The sequence below is a fragment of the Pyrus communis genome, chromosome 3 (genome assembly GCF_041283825.1).
Source record: "Pyrus communis isolate YQ-2024b chromosome 3, ASM4128382v1, whole genome shotgun sequence".
Taxonomy (NCBI): Eukaryota; Viridiplantae; Streptophyta; class Magnoliopsida; order Rosales; family Rosaceae; genus Pyrus; species Pyrus communis.
The window spans coordinates 29,244,349-29,259,695 of record NC_142567.1 but is presented as its reverse complement, the minus strand read 5'-3'; the positions used below and the strand labels follow the sequence as shown (position 1 = coordinate 29,259,695).

Genomic DNA, 15,347 nt, shown 5'->3' with positions numbered 1-15,347 from the left:
TAGAAAGAAAAAAAAAAGTAAACATGCCAGCAAAGTCTAGAAGTGAAACGCTGCGTTCAACTCTAGAAGATTAGATTGCGGAAAGTGCTGTCACAGCCAGCAAAGTTTGGGTGGCTCGGGGACTTCTCAATCTCTCTGCAGTGGCTGGTCCAGCTTTCGTAAGACTCTTAATTTTGTTCTTAATTTTTGCTCTTTGAATTGCTTGAATCAATGAATCTACCCTCAACATTTGATGCCCATTAACTGTTCGATGAAATGCTGCTTCGAATTTGATATGATTGGTAGTGTAAATTTTGAATCTTTGGCAACTTTGAATCTACGAACTCAAGCTTAACATTTGATGCCCATCATCTGTTTGATGAAATGCCGCTTACATAATAGCCTTTGAAGAGCATTGGGTTTATTCCCGTTTCCGTTTTGGTTGTAGCTCTGGCCAAAGTGAGCTGCCATGGCACCCCAATTGTCAAACTTTAGTCTGTCTGTGTACGTTTGAACCTAAATTCTACGTGCAGAGAACGGACATGTATCGACATTGTGGAAGTTGCATCGATGACCATAACGAATGTCTGGTTCATAGCATCAAGCATTCGAGTGATTCACACTTAATTCTCCAGCATCTTACAATGTGCCAATACTTAATTCCTTCATTTATAGAAACAAAAGGACAAGTGTGCTCAAATTCGTATATCGTCTATCTGATATGCTGCGAAGTCATTGTCTTTTCGCTTTTCTTTCGGAAACTTATGTCCTGCTTTATCAAGTTACACCTGGAAGTTGAATTCTTATCGACTAGTATCATGCTTTAACTGTAAAGTTTGTGACTTGGAATGTCTCATGTTTATACCAAGTGACGTCACCCTTCCCTCGGTTTTTTTATCCATCAATTTGTAACATGCTAATCATTTCTTTAGAGTCTATAGAATGCAGTGGATGCATGTTGAGTTAATTTCATGTGATGATAAAACTAAGATGCATAATTAGTTTCTACTGTGATCTACAGGGAATGAGAGTTCCGCGAAATCTTGAGGTCTTGAGAATGGGCACCATGAGCTATCAGGAAGCACTTAAGCTGCAGGAAAAACTGGTTGCTGAAAGAAAAATTCATAAGATTCCAGATACTCTCGTGTCCCTGCAACATCCACCTACATACACCCTTGGCAAACGAAGAACTGATCACAATCTGTTGATTCCTGAGACTGAACTCAAAAGAATAGGAGCTCAACTGCACTACACACAAAGAGGAGGAGACATTACATATCACGGTCCACATCAAGCCATTTTATATCCCATTATTGCTCTTCGGGATATGGGGCTTGGTGCTCGTAAATATGTGGAGAAACTTGAGTCGACTATGATTGACTTGGCATCTCTGTATGGCGTAAAAGCTTGTCCTGGAAATAAATGTGAAACGGGGGTTTGGGTTGGAGATAGAAAAATCGGAGCAATTGGTGTACGGATTTCATATGGAATCACCTCTCATGGGTTGGCATTCAACATTGATCCAGATTTGAACTATTTCAAGCATATTGTACCTTGTGGCATTGCAAATAAAGACGTTACATCATTGAGAAGGGAGACGGACTTAGCACTTCCTACCGAAGAAGTAGTTCAGGACCAGTTGATTTCTTGTTTTGCAAGACAATTTGGTTATAATGATCTTGTGTGGAAGGATGCTGCTTCAATATTGTCAGAGAGCGGGGAAACTGAATGAGATTCTACAATTGTTTGCCAAAAACAAATAAACGATGTAAGTTTTATACTCTTCCATTGATTTATTTGTTAAAACAATTGATTTGAAAATTGCTGGATTTGTATATCTTGTATTATAAGTAATGTGGAAAACTAAGCTCAAGTGATGAGGAAGGGTGGGAAAATGGGTTTGAGCATTTGACCACATCAAATGTATCCGAAAAAATGTATTGAAAAATTAATCTGTTCAGTAATTTCCGTTCTTGCTTCCTTTTTTTGTCATCTTTAGCTGGTAAATTGCTCCTAATACAGGATAGTAGCTTGTGGTGAATCTATGGTGTTGAAAACTCCTTTCAGCCTCTACACAAATCCTAACTTGTTTGATGAGAAAACCATGCCCTTCCAATTTGCATGTTTTACTTCTTCTGTGCTACGATATTTTGTACTAGTAATCCCCGACTGCCCCCAGTTTCCATCCCTATAGTTTTTTCCTTGCATTTTTTCGTCCTTATAGTTTCATTCCTGTCAAAATAAGGCAAAAATTTCTTCGAAGTTGCATCTTCAAGTGAGAAAATGTTGACCAAATGGAAGGAAAACTCTAACTTAGTTGACGGATTGGAATAAAGCAAAAACATAACGAAATTACAGGGACGGAAATGCAAGAAACGAACTTCATGAACTGAAGTGATAATCCTACGGACAGAGATCCTCTCCCGATCTCATTGTCTAGAGTCCAAGGATCAGGTGATCTTGGCCACTCAAATTGAATCCAATGGTCCCTATTAACTCATTCTGTTGGCCCACCTCACATAAACTTACGACTCCAATCTCTCTTTCACACAAATCAAAGAACTCAGAGAACTCAGAGATCCGGATAGTTAAAGAGAGAGAAAGAGAGATCTGGACACTTGGTTTATGTGAGGTGTGCCAATGGAATGGACTAATGAAGATCGAGCGATTTAAAATGAATGGTTTAAATTTCCGAGTCCGTCGGCTCCGAACTCAAGGATCCAAAGAGGATTTCAATTCCAATAATAGCATAAAACTATTATAAATAAGGTGTAGATTATAAATTTATATTGATCCCAAATGGGACTAATTATATTTTAGTGCAAGACTGATCCAAATCACATACTTTAATAAATAAAAAAAATCATGGCTATATTAGAAAATGTATGAGTCAGCTTGATGGAGTGATGGGGCTTGGGCAAGTTGATAATGGTACTAAAAATAAATTGTTTTCTTACTGCTAAAATCCATGTTCTCCTTTCAACCCATTTCAAACCATGAAAAATCATGTGGCTTCCAAGGGGAAGGTACAAAGCTTAGTATAGTGCAAGGCTAAGAAAATGAGGACTTTCTTACGGGGGTACATACTTAAGCGGTTAAGAGTATTTCGCTTTTACACAGACTACACTTGAGATGTTGTGTTTGGAATTTTGAATCCGCCATTCTAAGTAGCGATTGCATCAAGAAATATCTTAACAAAAATGTTTGGGATAAAAATGAGTGTGTGGATAACAGTATCATTTCTGTATAAATGGACAGCTAGGTTCAATTGTTTTAGTTGAAACCATCCTATATGACAATCTACGTGATTCTGTATTTCTTGAGAAAGGAGCTTAGTTTAACATTTGTGAAAACTAAGTACTAATTTGGACAGATTCTTTAGTGTGACTGTAACGGAGGGCAGTACATCACAAGTTATTATACAATTAGAAAGATATTATTATTTCAAGTGTTCCTCTAATTATATAATGACATATAATATACTGCCTCATATTTCGACCACACTAAAAAATCTTTTCCTAATTTGGAAGGGTATAAATAATAGATGAAGAAAAAGAAGATTAGGAAACGTAAAAGTTGGAGGAACAGAAGAGAAGATGACAGTTCGGTGGAAGATTATGGTTGTTTCACGTTTGGAAAGCAAGATTACACAGCCATGTTTAGCTGTATGTTTGTAATTGTACTACTACTTAATATACTATATTAGGGTTCGATTTGGTCTCATGTGACATATCACATGAACAAAATATATTCAAGTTCTGCAGATAAGTCATTGAAACTGACACAACCCACTCAGACTCACATGATCAGCTGCTTCCTAGTTATCACCTGCTGCACGAAATATCTCAAAAGGCCATGTTACTAAGGCTGAGAGATACTGTAGGGTTTTCTATTAGCAATGTGTTGGTCACAGATGATACGATCATTGTGCGTTTTAATTTTTTCATATATTAGTGTTGAGATTTCTCGAAAGTTATCTTACATTGTTGATTGTGGACCATGTTAGTAAGACTGAGAGATACTGTTGGGTTGTCTACTAGCAATAGTATAGTTTTGGTCACAAACGATACGATCATCGTGTGTTTTAACTTTTTTATATGTTAGTGTTGTGATTTCTCAAAAAATAACTTACATTGTTGATTGTGGGCCATGTTAGTAAGACTGAGAGATACTATGAGGTTATCTACTAGCATAGCATAGTTTTGGTCACAGACAATCATCGTGCGTTTTAACTTTTTCATTTATTAGTGTTGAGATTTCTAGAATGCTATCTTACATGGTTGATTGTGCGGACTTGACGATTGATACTGTAGCTTAACATTTTGTTTAACTGCGACAATCTTGTGGCTCTCAAGTGGCTAAAAACATTGGTTCTTATAAGTTGTATTGAGGTTTTGTGTTCGGATCTTCTCTATATAACATTTCTTATATCAAGAGAAAAACAAATCTCATCTAATGATGTTAATGCCTTTCAAGATGGATTCGATTGCCGGAGTTAATGCATTTAGGGGTAGATAAAAAGTGGTTCGAAGTGTTCAAACCGGCCAAATCGGAAACCAAACTAGTCCATGTGAACTACATCCTAACAATGTTGGTTATGGTAGGGTATCTGCCCCTTGTATTAAAGTTACCTTATCATAAGTTAGGGTAGATTAGAATATTTCTGCGTTAAGAGAAGAGATTAAAAAGAAAAATACTTGGCCACCAAATAGGATCATGGCAGAGAATGTTACTTGAGTTTAAATTGTCTTGTAAGAATTCTTGCAACCTTCTTCTCATTCTACAATGTTATATAATAATTCGAACCCTATATTTTTTATGTTATCTTTGAAAGATCATCATAGTAAAAAGATTAACTAAATATGAAGTTCTTTAGTCATCTAACAAATGCAACCAAACACTCATCTAATAAACAAACTATATTTCTCACTTAAACCCTAAAATTTCGACAATGTTAATCAAAAGTTTCAATCATTTTTAATGTAGTTGATTTTTTTTCAAAATTGATTCTTTAAGAATGATAGAAATTAAGGACTCGTATAAAAGTGTTTTTAAATGATTGGAAGTGATTTTAGAGAACGTATTTTGGGGTTTCAAAACAGTTCCAGTATTATTTCAGAATTCACCTGTATTTTACTAAGGATGAGTTCAAAAACATTTCCAAACAAGTAATAAATTTTCCGACTATCAAACAACATTACAAATTAAGAAAGAAAATTAAAATGGTAAAACGAGAAAACGAGAAAATTACAAAATTTCTGTTCCGTTATCTTGATTTACATTCAATCTTTAAACCAAATTACCCCGTAACAGCACCGCCATTTTTGGGCTTCGTGATATGTATAAGCTCTCTATACTCTGTTCCTTCCATCTCCCTTGTGTTTTCTCTCCATCACACCATGAAAACCACTCACACAATCCTACTCGCCATCTTCTCCTTCCTTCTTCTGCACACTGTCACATCTTCTTCCCCGCTGCAAACCCACCAGGAGCTGCTGCAGCTGCAAGTTCATCCCAGACACAGAAACCAACCCAGAAGGTTACTGCTTGCTTCTGCAGTTGCTTCCTTCTCTGCAAATCCAAAGAATCCCAGCAGCAGCAAAGCAATGGAAGATCCCAAGAAATCTGTTGAGGCTAGCTTAAGGAAGTCTCCACCCAGCAAATCGAATCCGACCCAGAATCGATAAACTGGTCGATATTCGTGCAGGGATCCCAAAATAGAAAGAGAGTGAAATTCCACAATTTTTGCAGATTTTTCTAAATTTTTTAACTGTTATATAGGTAGAAAGTCCAGATCTTTATACAATGCTTTTGTATGTTCTTTTCTATTCGTTTATTGTTGTTATTTTGTGGTAATTTTTTTGGGTTTTTAGAGTTAGATTTAGGAGGAGATGGGAAGAAACTGTATGTACAGAAGAACCCTGTAAGGAGTTGTTAGAAAGATTATTGATTTGTTCGAATTTTTGCAATTGGCAAAATGGAAGTTTTCGCATTTCAATGCTTTTGCTACTGTTTTATATAACCCATGTATGCAATTGATCTAACTTTATATTACTTCTTGCTGTTGCGAGTTCTCGAAATGTATCTATTTGCCGTTTTCTGTGTCTGAGGGCAAATATGAGTTCTTTGTGTCTTTAGAGACGCATAATGCAGTGAGTTTGTTATTATCTTCCGTGAAATCATGGTTATCTCCAAGAAAAGAAATTCTGTATGTTCACGTTTATTGATTGGATTGGTTACTAGCACAAGTGCCTCCTGCTGAATTTGTGTTTTGGAACTTTAGAGTAAAGGTTCAGATATAAGACTTGCATTTTGTGAAATGATAAGGTACATGGAAAACTGCTATACAATGGTTGCCATTGCTGTCTTATTTTTGTTGCATTCGTCGATGTTTTACAAAATTCATACAGGTATGATAATGGATCCTTTAAACCACTGGTAGAGTCAGATTGAATGACCAACAGTGGTTAGCATCTGTAACTCAATGATTGTCCCGTTGCTTTCCTTATATTTTATGCAGGGTTGAAGGTCGAATTTGGAGTTTCGAGTTATTGTGCAACTGACTTACAAACATGGTAAGTATTTTAACTAGTTTTTTAACCTATGAAATCTTTAATGTTCTGCAAGTTCTGTCCTTGAGCACCCGTGCTTCATTCGGTCTGGAAAATGTCTCGATAAGCCATTAGCTCTATGAATTCACATGGTATTTCTTTTAGCAGCCTGCTATTGTAGTTCAACTATTCAGGTACTGTTGCTGGTAAGTCCAAGACATGTTCTTTTCAAAAGCATTGTAGAATTTTCAGAATTAAATCTCTTTCTTTAATTAATTATTAACTCAGTTTTTCAAAGAAAATAAATTATTGTATGGTTACAGATTTAGTGAATACATTTGTCACAGATTACATAATTTTAAGCACATATTATTGGTTGTATCTCAAAATTTTGATGTCAAACAAAAATCTTCCTTTCTAATATGTGGCAGGGAAGTGTGGTTTTAATTTAGTTTTAACAAATAATGATATTTTTCATGTTCTTACCTTTTCCGTTAATCCGCTTGTTCATTTGTAGTATACTTTGTTTATTGCTGAGTTATCGCTGTCACCAATTTTAAGATTAATGCTGTACTTGTTAGTGTGTTAATTATTTACGAAATTTGAAAATGTTACGCCAGGTCCCAAATTCTTTAACAATGAAAGGGGTTCTCTGTGTAATACAATGATAATATGAGAAACACCGTCTAATCTGGTCACCTCATGTACACGGCGTCTATATGAAGCATTCAACAAGCTGGAAATAAAGATAGTTCTACACGTGTAGTAAATGCGTTTGAGTGATTTACACGTAGTGAATGAACAAGAAAATCCGCCAGTTACATTGATTTTCACCAACTCTTCCTGAGGATTATATACCCTTAAGAAACAAATTTCCTCGTAGTATTCGCCCTGTAGGATTCCTCTGCAAACTTCAGTCTTAGCTCCTTTTCCTTCTCCTTAGAAATTTCCTACATAAAGATGAGAATTCGAAATAGCCGGTCAAATTTTTCTCAGATGACTCCACCTGAGACCACACCCAGGGCTGCTCATCTTCGTTCACCAGAAGGTTCAGATGATCGCTTTTTAGTTGAAGAAGAGAATCGGCGCATTGGATGGTCCTGCCATACAAAAAAACAATTTCCTGCTCAAGTTTCAAGTGAAGATCAATTGCATGATGAATTGGAAGCAGCAAGCAGTACAGAAATTAGGCCTTTGAACCGTGTTGATATGGGGAAAGATGCGAAACATTGCATGCAAATGGATACAAATCCGGTAATTAGTCTTTTACTCAAAATTTCATTTTTCACTTTAGGAATTTGCAATTTGTTGAATTTGCCCAAGATCAATTTTTTTATTGTTTAATTTAGCGTATTCTTGTCCAAGGTTCATTGCATCTGAAAAGTTAGGGCAGCTAGTCAAGATTTACTTAATGTTTTAGAAGATATGATTTTAATGTTATTTCATATTTAGGCCTCAGAGGGGCAGAGCGAAGGAGAAGCAGATAAAGGGAAACAATTTACTGCATGTGCTGGTTCTCAGGGGTAACTTATTTCTTGTCCTTTCTCATCTCTCGAACCTGCCGAAATGTTTAATTGCCATTTATCTATTCTAATTTTGAAATATAGATACTTATCTAATCTGCAATTTTGAGATATGTGATGAATACATAGTTACATACACATCCCTATCCGCAGTCTCTTGTGATAGAACAGAATTTCCATATCTGTTTATTTGTAATTTAAATAGTCATAAATTGATAGTGAAAGTAAAATTTTCCATTCACTTACCGATTTCTTTTCGACAAAGAAGTTCAACTTGAGATCTATAAAATTGAAATAATTGTCTTTTTGCTGCAGGGGTGGAGAAAATGTAACTTCTCCAGTTACAGCTGGGATCGCTCGTCCTTGTTCTTTTTCTCATCTAGGTAAACTACTTCTATTAAATTAGATTCCTCATGGAGACCAAGTCTTGAGGGTAACTTTTCAGTGAATTTCTTGTTGGTTTAAGAGATTTGATGGTCATAATGGTCATAATCAGTTCTTATGATTGGGTTGAAGGGAATCCGAGTACTAGGGGTTCAATGTGGAGTAAATGAGTACATGTCTTATAAAGAGTCATATGATGCTAGTATATGGGAAATGTAATGATAGCTAAAGCCATCTTGTGTGTGTAGTTGCTAAGTGAACATGGGGTTTTCTAATTTCTTACATCATTCAGCATGTGATGTATTTCAGCTCAGTTGTTCTAGTTGCATTTATAGTTTATATAAGTATCAATCGAAGTACATTATGGCCTTTAGAGGTGACATATGCAAGGCACTAACATAAAAGCGTCTTAGACTGAAGCTGCATGTCATTACATGTCTTTTTCGCTCTAAGATTTTCTTGTTTCGTTGGCAACTACATGGAAAATTTGTTGTTCTAACTTTTTATTTTGCTTGGTGTTCTGAATCAGGTCAGAAACTTCCGTTTAAGAAAAGAAGACCTTATAGTCACACAGAGACTGAAGTAGAGATGGAAAGAGAGAAAGTAGAAGATGTCTATCTAGAAGTAAAAGTGGAAGATGCGGTAATGGAAGCAAAAGAAAAATGCATGCCAGTAGAAATTGAAAAAGAAAATCATTTTGCAGAAGTTAAAGAAGATAAGCCAGTTAAAGCGGAAGCTGAAGATGCAGTAGCTGATAAGAAAGAGGAATCACTGGAGGAAGGCGAGATACGAGAAGAAAATGCGGAGGAGACAGAAAAAACAAGTGAGCTTGAACAGGTCAATGAAGGGTTGTATGTACCTCTTCTGACCATTGATGAGAACCAGCAGGACAGCAAAAACAAAGAACTTAATCTAGAAGAGACAGCAAGTGAACCAAATGAGAAGCCAAGAAGGGGAAGGAAAACGCCCAGATCTAGTGCTAGCACTAGCAGCGATGAGCCTCATCAGTAAGTATCCCTGTATGAATACAAAATACTCCCATTTATGCTTTCAAGTATGAAAAATGGTATGACTTTCACCGCTATGGATGTTCTGTTTTTACCTTGATGTTTCACAGAACTAATGTTCTTGAACTTTACTTTGATGGAATTATATGTGTAGAATCACTACATAAAGTTCTTCCAATCCTTTAATATTCGAAAAATGAATGGTTTTTTTTTTTCTTTTTCTTTCTTGGCCAGAGAGAAAAGAGTCTGAAAAAGCACATATATATTATCATTTACGGTTTTATGTACTGTAATTCATTTACTTAAGGACAGTGTTGTTTTTCTTATTCTACTGAGACAGAATGAATTTTGAAAGTCAAGGGCAACTGTCATGAGATGTTCAATTGCTCCTTCATCTCCGTCCATTTCATTATATTTCTTCATGATACTCTCACGCTTTATGTGTGATGAGCATGTATATGTATGGTTTCCTAGTGGGTTTGGAGAAAATTTACAAATCTGACTATAAAGTATGAACACACAGGGGAAGGCAGAAGCTAAAGAGAGGAAGTCCAAAGAGGATGCAAGATCCAGCTGAGGCAAATCAAGGGTTTCGTCACATCCCTCCCTCCCCCTATTCTCTCTCTCTCTCTCTCTCTCTCTCTCATGTGTGTGTGTTTGGACATGGATTTGTGTGATGGACATGTGTTTTGGATACATTTTTATGTGTTGTGCATGCATATATGCTCCACCTGCGGACATAATCAACAACAATACTTTCACTATGAAGGTGTGTAGAGAAGCGGAAGCCATTAAGAGGTCGCCCCAACAGGGGTAAAGAGGAATCTTCTCTTTCAAACAATAGGTACCCAAGAAGAGGTCGCTCCCAGAGGGACACAGAGGAGTCCTTTCCTTCAAACAATAGGAAGCCAAGAAGGGGTCGCCCCAAGAGGAGCACGGAGGAATCACCTCATTCAAACAATAGGTACCCAAGAAGAGGTCGCTCCAAGAGGGACACAGAGGAGTCCTTTCCTTCAAACAGTAGGAAGCCAAGAAGGGGTCGCCCCAAGAGGAGTGCAGAGGAATCACCTCATTCAAACAGCGGGTACTCTCTGGATACAGAGGAGTCATCTCCTTCAAACAATAGGAAGCCAAGAAGGGGTCGCTCCAAGAGGAGCACAGGGAAATCACCTCATTCAAACAATAGGTACTCTTTCTCCCTCTCTTCCTCTCTCTCTCTCTCTCTCTCTCTGTGGGTTAGAAATCTGTAACTAAATATTTAATAAAACAGGAGTGCTGAAATGCCAAAGCCTAAGAGGGGAAGGCCAAAGAGGGTGAAGGAGTAACCAGCCAGCCAGTTAATGTAAAAACGTAGTGACTCCTTTGAAATGTCTTATATCATTGTAAGACTTTGGTAGAGTAATGTGTAATAAATAAGTCCGTAGTTTGCAAGTACATTTATTTGCCTTAGTCTTTTAGGATTTATGTTTGATGATCTATAACAGAAAAGACCCAAGTGAAAGCTGAAAACTTTGTGTGGTGCCTATTACCAATGTGTCAATGCAATATGCTATTATTATTTATCTTGCTACCCTGATTATAAATGTAACAGATATCATTGGTGGGAATTTATTGCATCACCTTCAGTTTCGTCTTTGTTATAGTTGACTGACTTTGTGCCTAACACATTTTTCAGTTTCATTTGTATCCCGGTTACCTATGATACATGGTAAGCATAGATCACAAAAAAGTTTTTGAGTATATCAGGATATTCATACAATAAATAAATTGAAAACTGCTATATTATTTATATTCTGAATATATTCAAGAACAATTTTTTTCCCAGAAAATTACCGTCGAGTGAATTATATATGCATGTACATTTTTTCCAGCAAAAGCATTAGTAATTGACAATTTGACAGGTCTTCTTTGTGTAAGCAATCTCATGTTTATCTGTATGGCCAATTTAGGCATCAAAATTGTTTAGTTTTGGTGCATTAAACTCTTCTATGACTTGTCCTATGTCTTCTTTGTAGACATTTTCATCGAAACAGCCTGATTTTCTTAAAGGGAAGCTTACATGCTATCCTTATTAGGTTACCTAATATGTAGAATTGCCATTTCATATGAAATTTATGACTTATATCTGCTAGGATTTTCTTCTATGTTTTCAATGGAAATTAGATATATCAAAATTTAATGACATCTAGTCTCACATTTAACTTTTACTCTTTTACACTTTACGGGTTGAGAGGCACTGTGTAGCCTAGTAAGGTGAGAGGTTGTGTCAGGCCATCCACCAGGTGTAAGCCATGTAGAAATTTTTGCTTAAAATGCAGTTTAATGAGTCTAAATTTCTGTTTCTTTCTGTCTTTATGTGAGTTTCTAGGTCTTTCCCTTGTGCTCATCTCTTGCTAGACATTGATTTTTCCTTCAGATTCACTAGTTGAAACAACGATCTTTTAGGAATTGAGTTGTATACAACGAGATCACATTGACTCAGGTGTATTTTCTTTGTTTTTATCGTACTTTTACCTTGGTACTCTTGGATAATTTGAAAATGAGAATCAGGGGCAGACGGATTGTCAAAACTCCTCCTCCTCCAACTAGCTCAGTTGGTTCCTCAGAAGATCCCCCAGCACAGCAAGAAGAGCAAGAGGTATTATCGTTGCCCTTCAATGGTGCGATTTTTTTGTCCTACCAAAGAAATCTGCATGATCAATCAATTAAAGAGGTAAAGAGGGGTTCAGATGTGCAAATCTGTTGCAATTTTAAATTCAGATGTGCAAATCTGTTGTGGTTTAAGTTATTTTTATGTTAATTGAATTAACCAACCATCAATTCACAGGGAAAGAGGGATTCAGGATGTGAAAATCCTTTGCGATTTTAAGTTATTTTTATGTTAATTGAATAAACCAAACATCAAATCACAGGTAAAGAGGGATTCAGGGTGTGCAAATCCATTTCGATTTTAAGTTATATTTCATTCTTGGGTATCTCAGATCTAGGTATAACTCTTGATCAAAATCCTCATTTTGTCGTTATAATGCTACAAATTCTGCTCCACAGTCTCAGATCGTGGTATCCTTGCCTGCATCTTCAGATCTAGGCAACACTGTATATTCTGAAATTTGGGCTGGAGTAACACCAGTAGCCTCATCAGTTTGTTGTCATCATGCACTGATTCTGTTCAATCTTTTTTATAGGACACTGGAGGAGGTGTAACTGAAGATGCTTATAAGGAGATCAACGATTCCCATGTTACTCCAAGGTAAACTGCTTTCTTAATGTAATTTTGTAGATTCATTGAACAGGGCGACATCCCCATGACTTGTAGGCTTGAACTTGACAGTGAGACAGTATTGTCATCTTTCGTATGTCCATCTGATTTAATAAAAGGGGGTCATCTCTACTCAACGTGTTTCATAAATATCCAAATAAGGTTCCCGCGCACTCATGCAGTACGCGCGTAAAATTTAAATTGCATAGTAACTTCAGACTGATACTTTGAAGGAAACTCATTATTTTATTGTGACAGTGAGGACATTTGAATGGCTGTTTACACATATTGTTTACTTCAAGCGTTGTTAAATGAATTTCCTTTTGGTGATCATACAGGAGGGGGAAAGTGTTGAATGCAGCTGTACCTGCCCAACAGGTTCTAATTGTAGTATCTTCTGATGAGGGTACGCCTTTTTTTACTTTCTTTAAAGAGTTCAAGTAACGGTTATTTGGAACTTAATAAATTTTGTATGAAGCACTAATTTAGATATAGAGAGTATGCTTTTGGAAACATCTTTGTACAAAATTCGTACTCTGAGAGGATCAATGACTGCTAAACTAGGTGAACTTGTCTGCGTCATTTAACGGCATTATAGAGATGCTAGTAATATGGTAATTCTTCAGATTATCGAAAACCGATTTTTTTTTTCTAAAACCCTTCTAAGCATCAGTTAACTCCTCAAAGAGTAGCCTGCCCACTATTAGTATTATTTTTAGCATCCCTTTTTAGGATATTCTTAAAATGCAACAGCCAAAAAGAAAGCCATGTTGTTGGGTAACTTCCTTAACCTGCCATGAACCAGTGGATTTTTGTTACAACGGTGATTTGCAAATCAGGTTAATACAGATCCCCTTAGCTTCCACAGTAGAAAAGAAGCATGGAAACAAAGGTCACATATGATATCTTATTCAATGGATAAACTTTGTCAAGAAAACACATTTTATCGATATTTAAGTAAGCCTTTTCCCAACGTATTGTTTCTGTTCTAATAACTTCTGCAGATTGGTTTGTTGAGGTACTTTGCTTAGTCTTGAGGAGGAAGTATATAGGTGTTGGCTTGCTTTGTACTTCATGACGCTCACGTATTATAATAACATCTCACCATTTTCATTCTATGGAAATGGTTTTGTGGATGAAATATACATATTACCATACTAGTTAGTGTCTTTGCTGTTATTATTAGGTTCTGTTTTGTCAAATTCCGTTTCTTATTGGATTCTTGTATTTATTACCATGGAAAAGCAGATGAACCTGCACTGAGGAGCAGGAAGGTAGACCCAGATGAAGTCACCAGCCGAAGGATTCGTAAGAGAATAGACATCAGGGATGTCAACATGGGAAGATCTAACCGTGCACGTAATAAGCTGACTCAGGTTGGACATGCACGCGTACGCGCCTCAGGTGTGGCAAGGGCTAGGGGCATGCACAACATTATGCACAACCTAATGCCTTCTCGTCCCAAATCTGAAGAGGAGCTCGTTAAGAACGTTTATGGTGAGGCAAAGAAGGTGCAAAGGAAAAGATTCAGGCTTCTAAGAGAATTCTATGGTGTTTAGAAAGGCTTGAGGCAGTGAGGAACCTTATTTGGACTAAAGCAGTGGTTTCTGAGTTGCATGTTTTTCCGTTTCCTAGTATTGTCGTGTTCGTCAGAGTTCATTAAGGAAGTTTCGGTTGTTAGAATGAAACAATGCTTTTCTGAGTCGCATGTTCTTCGGTTTCATAGTGTCATCGTTTGTGTGAGATTTTTTAAGGAATTCTTGATTGTTGGATTAAAATTTGGTCTTCTGATTTGGACTTGAATTTCATGCCAGTTATCATCTTATAGACGGGGAGTGCTATGATTCTATGAACGAGTGTTCAATCTTGAGAGACCTCCATATGACTTGGCGCTTACCCTACCTTTCCCTCAGCTCCTACCTTCTCCGTAGCATTGAATACGGATCGGGCTGAGGCCTTGGCCCAGATTCATCCCCTAATGAGCCGAGGCTTGGCAGTGCTTTGCATGACCCATTAAACAACATGAAAATAACAAGTTTTGAATTTACTTGTTAATGATTCATTTCTTCTTAGGTTACTTGTTAAGAACCTCGTAACAAGCCGTGTCGTCATCGGGTCACTTGTTAAGATTCCAATAATATATAGTTTGCCGGATCTAAACGTTGGACATGATAATTTTTTGCATGATTCGTTAACCCGACACAAAACGACACGGCCTATTAACAAACCGGGTCGCTGTCAAGTCACTTGTTAAGAACTTGTTACAATAATGGGTATGATAGAGCGCTATCTGTTAAGATAACATGTATGACATGAAAATAACATGAACGTTTGTTAGGTCTAAATGACCCATGAGTCCATTTGGTCGTGGTAGGCAATATCCAAGCGGCTTGCCTGTCAGGTCCATCATAGGCTAAGATGACATGGCCCACATGGGTGACCTGACCTGCGATCCCACTTGGTAAGAAATGGCTAACTCGACCTGATGGGAAGAAATGGCATCTTGGCCTTGTCTTGACATCTGCGGGCAGCAAATGCTCGTAGGCCTCAAACCAGTGATTATCTCAGCTCGGCTTCGGGTGTTTTACCCCAACGACGTATATCATACAAGTTTAAAAACGTTTAGTTACTAAGTTTTTGGTGA

General features: G+C 37.0%; 3 protein-coding genes across 7 annotated transcripts; all 3 read left to right on the top strand.

The window, feature by feature from the left end:
- LOC137716319 (octanoyltransferase LIP2, mitochondrial) lies at positions 1 to 3,955 on the top strand. 3 transcript variants are annotated; one of them, XM_088691774.1, is made up of 3 exons: positions 1 to 158; positions 1,001 to 1,747; positions 3,524 to 3,955. In XM_088691774.1, the coding sequence occupies exon 2, from the start codon at positions 1,004 to 1,006 to the stop codon at positions 1,709 to 1,711; it is 708 nt and encodes a 235-aa protein (XP_088547900.1). In that variant the 5' UTR covers positions 1 to 158; positions 1,001 to 1,003; the 3' UTR covers positions 1,712 to 1,747; positions 3,524 to 3,955. The 3 variants fall into 3 exon arrangements, with proteins under 3 accessions (XP_088547900.1, XP_088547899.1, XP_068311858.1); XM_088691773.1 differs by having other exon boundaries at positions 3,510 to 3,955; XM_068455757.2 differs by lacking the exon at positions 3,524 to 3,955 and having other exon boundaries at positions 1,001 to 1,959.
- A 1,312-nt stretch (positions 3,956 to 5,267) lies between these two features.
- Positions 5,268 to 11,006, top strand: LOC137714774 (uncharacterized). 2 transcript variants are annotated; one of them, XM_088691770.1, is made up of 9 exons: positions 5,268 to 6,389; positions 6,500 to 6,554; positions 7,508 to 7,784; positions 7,983 to 8,053; positions 8,369 to 8,436; positions 8,967 to 9,444; positions 9,968 to 10,033; positions 10,214 to 10,630; positions 10,715 to 11,006. In XM_088691770.1, the coding sequence occupies exons 1-9, from the start codon at positions 6,299 to 6,301 to the stop codon at positions 10,767 to 10,769; spliced, it is 1,578 nt and encodes a 525-aa protein (XP_088547896.1). In that variant the 5' UTR covers positions 5,268 to 6,298; the 3' UTR covers positions 10,770 to 11,006. The 2 variants fall into 2 exon arrangements, with proteins under 2 accessions (XP_088547896.1, XP_088547895.1); XM_088691769.1 differs by having other exon boundaries at positions 5,269 to 6,554; positions 7,151 to 7,784.
- A 209-nt stretch (positions 11,007 to 11,215) lies between these two features.
- LOC148698288 (uncharacterized) lies at positions 11,216 to 14,481 on the top strand. 2 transcript variants are annotated; one of them, XM_088691772.1, is made up of 4 exons: positions 11,216 to 12,157; positions 12,630 to 12,694; positions 13,042 to 13,109; positions 13,952 to 14,481. In XM_088691772.1, exons 1-4 carry the CDS (start codon positions 11,984 to 11,986, stop codon positions 14,260 to 14,262), a joined length of 618 nt encoding a protein of 205 aa, XP_088547898.1. In that variant the 5' UTR covers positions 11,216 to 11,983; the 3' UTR covers positions 14,263 to 14,481. The 2 variants fall into 2 exon arrangements, with proteins under 2 accessions (XP_088547898.1, XP_088547897.1); XM_088691771.1 differs by having other exon boundaries at positions 13,949 to 14,481.
- Positions 14,482 to 15,347: the final 866 nt, after the last annotated feature.